The sequence below is a fragment of the Ochotona princeps genome, chromosome 4 (genome assembly GCF_030435755.1).
Source record: "Ochotona princeps isolate mOchPri1 chromosome 4, mOchPri1.hap1, whole genome shotgun sequence".
NCBI classification, from domain to species: domain Eukaryota; kingdom Metazoa; phylum Chordata; class Mammalia; order Lagomorpha; family Ochotonidae; genus Ochotona; species Ochotona princeps.
In genome coordinates, this window is record NC_080835.1 from 95,799,898 (window position 1) to 95,809,759 (window position 9,862).

Genomic DNA, 9,862 nt, shown 5'->3' on the forward strand with positions numbered 1-9,862 from the left:
CCCAGGTGGTTTGGTCCCTGAATCCCTGTGAGAGACCCATAAGAAGCCCCTGACCAGCCCAGCTGTTATGACCACTTGGGGAGTGACTCGGGGGACAACTCTCTCTCTATCTCTCTCTCAATCTATCTCTACGTCTGCCTCTCTGTAATGATGCTTTTCAGATAAACAAAAAAATATTTTTTAAAGTTGTTAGTAGAGGAAATAGTATAACTCACTTAAATTAGATACTTTCCTCTTTGGTAACAACTTTGTTATATATTAGCCTTTTAAAAGTACAATGACATATCATTTGCGCAAAAGTTATAAAATGTCATCATATTGTTTTCCATAAAAAAGAAAACAATGAACCAAAGCTCTTTAAATAAATTAAGCAATCATCCAGGAACAAAGCAGAATCAATCTCCAAAGTAGTAATGTTAATTAATTGATATTCAGCTAAATAAAAGTAATAATATGAGATATAGAGAAAATGCATTATTATAAGTATAGGACATATGAAATGGTGACACTCATGGTTTAGTTTGCATTTTTCTTTTAAAAGCTGTGGAAACCGATAATGTCTCTGAACTCCAGGATTCAATCTACAAATAACAATTTAATATCAAATAAATAACAGTCAATATAATAATTCTGCCAAGAGTAATTTAACCCACAAGGTTTACAAACGCAAAGTGGGTTATATTTGACGGTCCACATGGAAAAATCTACATCTGCAAATTTCTGAAGATTGAAAGAAGCATACCCCTGCACAAGGGAGAATGGAAAGACAGTCTTTCACAGTGGAATAATGTAATCAGCCATCTGTTCTGCTGTATAGCTTTCAGAAACCCATGACTTCTAAAGAGAAGCAAACTGCATAGTAACATTAAAAACTAAAAGAAAAATTGTTCTTAATGATATACTTAACCAAGTAAAATCCTGAGAGGGGAAATTGTATGCAAAAAAATGATTTATTTTTTAGTACTGTATAAAGCATTGGTAAAAATTAAAAAGGAGAGAGAAAATTTTTCTTCAGAATATTGAGAAACAGGAAAAGAAATTGACCCTAAACCTTTGCAATTAAATCACCAAGTCGAGCCTGGTGGCGTGGCCTAGTGGCTAAAGTCCTCGCCTTGAAAGCGCTGGGATCCCTTATGGGTGCCAGTTCTAGTCCCAGCAGCCCCAGTTCCCATCCAGCGCCCTGCTTGTGGCCTGGGAAAGCAGTCGAGGGCACAGCACCAGCCGTTGCACTCACTTGGGGAGTGAATCATCGGACGGAAGATCTTCCTCTCTATCTCTCCTCCTCTCTGTATATCTGACTTTGTAATAAAAATAAATAAATATTTTTTTAAAAAATCACCAAGTCCCAGTCCTTAAATACCTACACAGAAGTAGTGTTTATAATTAAAACTTGATCCTACTTAGGGTTTTTCTCAAGGCAATTTTAACATCTTTATTCCTCAAACTGTAGATTAACGGATTCATCATGGGTACCACAATGGTATAAAAAACAGAAGAGATCTTTCCCTTAGTCTGTGACCCAGAAGAAGATGGCTTAAGATACATGAATGCACCTGACCCAAAGAAAAAAGAAACAGCAATTAAGTGAGAACTACAGGTGCTGAAGGCTTTGAACCTGCCCTCAGTGGAGCTAATGTGCAGGATGCTGGAGAGAATGAAGCCGTAAGAGATGAAGATAGTGAAGCTGGGAACAATGATGTCAACACCCACCACAATGTAAATTTCTATTTTATTGACGTAAGTGCTGGTGCAGGAAAGCTCAAGCAAGGGAATGGCATCACAGAAATAGTGGTTGATTATATTAGCATCACAGAAGGTCAGTCTGAGAATGTACCCAGTATGAATCATGGCATGTGCAAAAGCTGTCAGGTATGAACCAAGCATAAGGTGGAAGCAGACTTTAGGGGACATGATTGCATTGTACAAAAGTGGTTTACAGATGGCCACATAGCGATCATAGGCCATTGATGTCAGCACGTAACATTCAGAAACGACAAAAAAGCAAAAAAAGTAGAACTGTGTCATGCACCCCACATATGATATAATATTCTTCTCTGATATGAAGGTCATCAACATTTTGGGTGTAATTACAGTGGAGTAAAAGAAGTCAATAAAAGACAAATTAAAAAGAAAAAAGTACATGGGGGTGTGGAGGTGTGAGTTTAACATAATTAAAGTTATCAGGCCAAAATTTCCAAAACATGTGATCAAATATACAACTAGAAACAAGAAGAAAAGAGGCAGTTGGAGACTTGACTGGTTTGTTAACCCCACTAGGATGAATTCAGTCACAAAAGAGCCATTTGTGTGAGCCATTCTTCTCAGAGGTAGTCTGCAGACACAAGAAGAAAGAATTACATTGCAATTTCATTTGATCAACACATAATCACATGCAACTGTAAGGTCAATATTACGGACGACCAAGGCTCACCCAACATGAATTCTCAGACTCTGCTTTGACTGGACAATCTTGCCTCCCTTTTACGGGAGTCTTTAAAGCAATTCAAACCCTCACTAAGCAAACAAGATTTATAAAGAAAAATCCAAGGATAAAAATGATGGATGACAGACACAGACAAATGGTCTCTCTCTCCTCTCTTCGGTCAATTGTTTTAAAATCCTTTCCTACCAGTAAAATTGGAGACAGTAAAATTAACACCTTGGTGTTACTAATAATGTAGAATAAAATTTGATAGAAGAGGCACACAGAACTGTTTGAAATTGAAACAAAGAGATCTATGTCTGTGACAGATATTTACCATCAGAGAAGAAAAATAATAAATCTGGACTTGCAACAGTTTTGGCCTTGCAGAAGGAGTCTACTCATTAAGGTCCTGCAGCCCCTCTGCTCACTCAGGGTATTCTCTGTACTCATTTCAAGGAGAATATTGCAACAACCATGAAGCTAAGGATTCCACAAAATGAAAGAAAAATAGAGCTTTGTAGGTCCTTGAATATTATGTAGAACTTCAGTGCATGTTTCTGTGTTAATATGCAAGGCAATGAACCAAAGTTCTGCAAACTAATTCCTATTTGTGGATATAACATAATCAAAGTCATGGCAGGAAGAAATAAGATGTTTTATTCCAACAAACAATAGAAGGAAAGTCTAGTAGGATTACTTGATATTTACTAAATTTAAATTACACAAGGTGGAAATATTTCAAGACGAAGTATGGCAGTGTAAAAATATTCTTACTATATTACATATTTTCTAGGAAGATGGATTTCAAAACTGATTTTCTCAATTCAAGCAAGACAAAAAATTCAAAGGCACAACATCCTGAAAAGGCTGAGGGATGTCATAATTCGTTTGACCAGTGTGATTGACAATGAAAATATATTTCAATACATGGAATTGTCTCATATCTACAAATAAATATGTATGGAATTTTGTGACATCAAATTTCTATGAAATATCATATGAAAAGGAAGAAATCAGTGTAGACAGAATTTAAAACTCACCTCCTGCAGGCAAGAAAACTTCAGTGTTTGCTACTGCTGTTCACCCTGCAGACCTGCTAACGCCAGCATCGGGTTCTGAGACTTCGTTCCCTCTGCTGTTAAGAGGATGAAGCATGGAGTTATTTTTTCTGTATTCTGTCATTATGTTTCAGAACTGCTAGGCACAATTTATGACTGCAATTAGGGCATCTCAAGTACAAGGGACAATTAAACAACCTCTGTCATGGGGACATTCACCACTTGATTGGACAATAGGATATTTAACACAGATTTAATTTCTGTTGCATTTGGTTATAAGCACAGCAACGTCTTGCTCATTCTCTTCCCCAGGGAAGATTCTAGGTTAAAAAAAAATGAGATGTAAATGCATATCAGATAATGATCCACTGTTATCTGCTGAGTGAGTCAGTGTATCACCCCGGTTTTCTCCTTACTCCAGAGATTATGTTTTGCCCACAGAGGAGTCCTCTTTCTTCCCATGTCCTTAATGGACATCATACTTAGGGTCTGTCTGCATGCTTTTTTATTTGTTTACAAGAAGTGTTTCCAGAATTCAACGACTCACTTCAGATTTTGTCTCTCCTGGGATATTTCCACATTTACTACTCAAGTGTTGCATTCCTACCAATTCTCTTTGCATTATAATATTTAAAGAAAATTCTTAGGTGAGCATTGATCAGATTTTTACATATGACATGACAGTAATGGAATCATTGATTTCTTCCCATCACAGAGAAGAATGGGAGTCATGGAATTAGAAGCTCTGTGTGTGCCTCCCCATAACTCTCACAGTTTAATATTGTGTAAGTTAGAATAATAACCTTTTGTTGTGGTATTGTGATCATTAAAACATTCAAGAAAAGTGGTTGGAATGCTGTTGGCAGTTGGTGAATAGTTAATTGCAGTTGTGACATTAGTTGCTAAGGACTTAGGACAGATATACTTAGGACAGATATACATAAACTCGTTGTAAATTGATAAATACCATGTCTACAATGTACTAAAAAGGCTGGAGGGTGTTGGGAATAACATTGTACCTTTTTGTGAAAATATTCCACAGATTTCACAGCAGATTTAGGAGAGTACAGATAACTCCAGGATTAAATTAAATATAAAAATGAATTTATAGCAAAGAAAGATAGTAGAGTAGTATTTATTCCAGGATATGAACAGCGGAAAGGATGAGTGACATTGAAAGATTTTATAACAGAGACCAAAGCACAATATGATAGGAACACAAATCTGTGTATTCTATAGCACTTAAAGGTGACAACAGTTTTTACAAAAATACTATATTTGGGGCCGGGCGTGGTAGCCTAGTTGCTAAAGTCCTCGCCTTGCACACACTGGGATCCCATATGGTCGCTGGTTCTAATCCTGGCCGCCCTACTTCCCATCCAATTCCTTGCTTGTGGCCTGGGAAAGCAGTCGAGGGTGACCCAAAGCCTTGGCACTCTGCGCCCATGTGGGAGACCTGGCGGCTACTCCTGGCTCCTGACTTCAGGTTGGCTCAGCTCCAGCGGTTTCGATCACTTGGGGAATGAATCAACAGATGGAAGATCTTCCCCTCTGTCTCTCCTTCTCTCTATATATCTGCCTTTCAATTAAAAATAAACAAATTTTTTAAAATATTGTATTTATAAAGTGCTACCATAATAGCTTTTGAATTTTCTAAGCACCTAGAAATATTAATGAACTAGTAATGCTAATTTACATAAACTTATCATTATATATTGCAATGGTATGTTGAATTATTACCCTGAACAAATGAATTTACACAGTGAAAAACATGAGTAAGAGCGATATATCCTATAGTGGTGCTATAAAACTTCATAGTTGTTTTCTCTAATCTAGCTGTATTTTGGTTACTAATAGAAAGCCTCTCACGGTCTCCCATCCCTTATTCTCATTAGATTTTGAGTAAACACAATTCTTTCTCATTTGAAATCAGTGTGTCTTTCACTGTCACACATATTTGACCATGGGTTCTTGCAAAAATTCAAAAAGTAAGAGAAAAATGGTGAATGGGGATTGAAAATTAGAGCTGAGAAGAAGAGCAGCATGGCTATCTTCTTAAAACTGAACCCATGAAATATATTAAGTATATTTTGTTCAAAATATAACAGTTTTGAAAATTAAGAGTAATAAATTAAAAATGTGAAAAAAAAAATCACTGTATACACCTAATCAACCAAGTATCATACCAGGCCCTTCCTAACACAGGTATTTATTTAAATCAGGGATTTAAATGAAATTTGTACTTGATGCATTTTTTCATCAATGTGATCCTTTTATCATTTTTTTAATCAACGTGATTCTTTCTAAATAGTGCAGATCTTGGAGTAAATTATCAGCACGTTTCTATTTTCACTGAATTGTGTCAGTTTCACTGGTTTGTTTGCTGCTAAGCAGATTGAGGGCAGCATGTAAGCACTAACTAAGTATTTGGCAACCCTATTGCTCTGTAGTTCTCTTGCTAGAATTTTTTTCATACTTAACTACATATTTCTTCTCTCTGACAAACATAGTTCATAAACACTCTGCTACTTAAAACACAAGGCATAGTTTTCAACAATGGACCCAAAATGAGTGGATATCAATGAAATGGCAGCGAAGAACTGAAATTACTTTCTAAAGAAGTTGATTGAACCACAAGAATAAACAGCTAATTTTTACTTGCAGGTAGAATGTGGAAAATGAGAACTCTGATCAAAAATAGAAACAGTTTTGGTAAATTACAGTTACTGGTGATTAAGGATACATCATTAAATGGGCAAAAATAATGCAATATTAGGCTTGATCAAATTAAAAAAGAATTAGATTTAAGATGGAGCGACAGGGCCCAATGCGGTAGCATAGTGGTTAAAGTCCTCACCTTGTACACACTGTGATCCCATATGGGCACAGGTTCTAATCCGAGCAGCCCCGCTTCCCATCCAGCTCCCTGTTTGTGTCCTGGGAAAACAGTCATGGATGCAGTTTTGGGACCCTGCACCCACGTGGGAGACCCAGAAGAAGCTCCTGGCTCCTGGCTCCGGATTGGCTGAGCTCCAGCCACCGCAGCCTCTTAGGGAGTGAATCATTGGACAGAAGATCTTCCTCTCTGTCTCTCCTCCTCTCTGTATATCTGGCTTTCCAATAAAAACAAATAAATCTTAAAAAAAAAAAAAGACAGAGCGACTGAAATTGGTCAAAAATAATCAGAGAAAAATTAAAAGAAAGCATTCAGCAATTATGGGACCCAACCAAGAGACCTAACGTCATAGAGTAAGGATTCTAGCAGAACAGAGGGAAAAGGTGAGACAGTATAATTAAGGACATTTACAGATAAATTCTTTCATCTATGCAGAGGTGCCAACTTCCAGACACAGGAAGAGAAGACATCATCAATTAAATTTCTATCCAATGACGAGTTCACTGAGACACACAATAATCAAACTATCAAAAATCAAAATGAATAACTTGTGAAACAGTAAGAGATAAGAAATACAGTTCATACAAGGCAGTCTCAAAAAGCTATTAACAGATTTTTCAGCAGAAATTCTGCAAATCACTATAGTGGGATGATGTATTAGAAGTACTGAAGACTGGAGAATATTTACATAATTATTAAGACCCTACTCATGAAAAATTAATTAATTAAATGTTTAAAAACACCCTGCCCAGTTCCGTGTCAGAGTGTTTTACTTCGTAATTCTGTCTCTAGTTTTGGAAGTGCTGGAAGGCAGCAAGTGACAGTCCAAGCGCCTGGTACCTGCAACCCACACAAGAGATCCATTTTGCCAAGGAAAAGCTGTAGTTGATTTAATTTCAGGCAAGCCCAACTCTAGAAGCCCTGGGTATTGGATAATAAAACAGCAGAATGAGAATTTGTCTGTGTGTTTGTTTGTTTGTTTTAAATAAAAAGGATACTTTCTACTTTATAAAAAGGAGTGAAGAATAAAACCAGGGTGTGGATCAGGATAGTAAAATAGAGTAAGGATGCATTAACAGAGAAACACTAGTCAGTGTGAAGCAGAGAGGACACATTTCAGGAAATAAAAAAACACAGAATGACAGCAGAGGGGCACCTGTAGACTGACAGACTCGGGAAAACAGCAGACACAACTGTGTGGTGTTGCAGTGACCAATACTCCAGCGGCATTCAGCCAGCAATAATCTGAACTGCACCAGCAGCTGGAACTCCACCAGCAACAAGGTGGGAAGGGGCATGCACCAGGAGCTCAGGAGGTGAACCCTGACAAAGAATTCCCCATCCTGTTACTCTGTTTGATTTGACCAGGAGCAGAGACAGAGCAGCAGATCCCAGATAGGCAATATGGGAACAGGGTAGATTTCACAGCCCAATCTACCACCTAGAGCTGAATCAGGTGCCATTTTGTAAAGGGAAGCAAAGGCTATGGACAGCACTGCACATGCACTGAGCTGGGAGTGAACTCATTTTTGGCTCAGTGAAATGTAGCAATGTGGCATCCTACAGGTTCCACCCAAGATAGGTCCGGGTAGCCATCAGACCTGATGGGCAGCTGATCAAGAACTCTAGTAGTGGTACATCAGGTGCCATGTTGTACAGTGTGAGAAACTTCAAGACTGCAGGTACAGCAGTGAGCTGAACATACACTAAGCTGAGATTGAACTCTCTGAGCGCACTGCATTGCACTGGTCCCACAGGGAAAAGAATACCAACTTCGGCATCGTACAGGTCAAAACAGGTTCATGTGGACCTCAAATCTAGCGGCCGACAGGTTCCAGCAAGATCAGCACTACCAACAATCCAGTTAAATAGAAAACCTGATCTCTTCCATATCCTGTGGAATTGCTCTAAAAGGAAGTAGGAAAAAGGTTGAACAGACAAATGGTTCAGCCTCAGTACAGTATCACAGGAGGTGGAGAAATGGAATAGCACCCAAGAAAACCAAAGGCAAATGCGAAGAACACCCCAGTAAAATAACAACAGCAGACTAAATCAATGAACAACTCATTGCTAAAATGACTGGACCAAATTACCACCCATTTATAGTCACCCTGAATGTAAATGGCTTAAGTGCATCAATAAAACATCATAGATTAGTAGACCGGATTTAAAAAGAATCTATTTGTCACCAACAAAGATCAGCAGAAGCTATGTCTTATGGATTTTGCTTTTTTAAATTTAGTTTCAACTCTTCAAAACACTTTCCTTCTAATTAAACTCTTCACTGACTCATAGATCATACAGTAGCATCACTTTCTTTAAGAAGGTTCTTGATTTTCATTTCTTCAGTGACACATTAGTAATTCAGTAGCATGTTATTTAACTTCATGGTGTTTTCAATTTCCTCTTTTCTTTCTGTTGTTGATACTGTTTGTGGCTTCTCTTTTAAGGGGGTATATCGTAAACTGTGTAATGGAGACCATCATATTCAGATGTGAGGATGCCGTGTAGTATGTATCTCTACTTCCAGATCAAAAATGGACTTATAATGAAACTATTTACTACATCTTGACAATAGGATGCTGAACTCTCTGCCATTGTCCATGCTCGTAATGATAGACATATGACTGTTTTTCAGGAACTATGCTATATTAATAAAATAGGGAACTCAGTATGGAGGGGACTTGAAGAGGGGTAATGGAAATTCCAGGGCCTATGGAATTGCATCATAAAATGATAACAAGAAAAAGAAAAGAAAAAAAAACTGTTAACTGAGGATATTCTTTTGAGAAAATCTGGCTTTCACAAATAATGAAAAAAAAATCACAAAATGTCCCTGACAAAGAAAATCTAACGGATTCATCAGCATTGGACCTGTGTTACAGAGGTTAGTAAAGGACGTTTTCTAAGCTGAAAAAAGTCACTACTGAATCACGCAAAATTCACCCTGTCACAAAAGTCAATGATATAAGTAATATCTAGTCATATTTAGAATACTCTAGAACAGAAAGAAGAGAGGAGGAAACAACTATCTGAATGAAGAGTGTGAAAGAAATTTAGCAATATAATGATTGAAGTGCCAAAGAATGCATAGATTTTAACATTGAAAATGTGAATTTTGGAACTAAGATGCCCTCATAGGGTATAGTCATACTATGTTAAGCTGCTCTGACATATGGAAAGAACAAAGAAAGGACGTTTCCAGGTGGCTGAGTGATGGAATTTTAAGGCAAGAAAAGTGAGACAAAAAAGAAACAACAAAAATGCAGACTCCACGTGAGAAAAGGAAAACGGCAGAGTCACCACTGCAACCTGCCACACGGAATGTCTTCTTTTTATGTTTTCTTTCATTGTTTTAGAGTGATTTTAAATATTCTTTCTTCATTCTGATTTTATTTTTCAGTTTTATCATGGTTACTATTGAAGCTTTCTATTACATTTATAAATTCACAATGCTGTTAATCACTTATATTTCTCTAGTTT

General features: G+C 37.3%; 1 protein-coding gene across 1 annotated transcript; it reads right to left on the reverse strand.

The window, feature by feature from the left end:
- Positions 1–1,383: 1,383 nt before the first annotated feature.
- LOC101517108 (olfactory receptor 8B8-like) lies at positions 1,384–2,325 on the reverse strand. The gene has a single exon (XM_004597684.3). It carries the CDS (start codon positions 2,314–2,316, stop codon positions 1,384–1,386), a length of 933 nt encoding a protein of 310 aa, XP_004597741.2. The 5' UTR covers positions 2,317–2,325.
- Between the last annotated feature and the right edge of the window lie 7,537 nt (positions 2,326–9,862).

Coding starts and splice junctions, on each gene's coding strand:
- LOC101517108 (XM_004597684.3), bottom strand. CDS start 2,316: ATGGCTCACACAAATGGCTCTTTTGTGACTGAATTCATCCTAGTGGGG.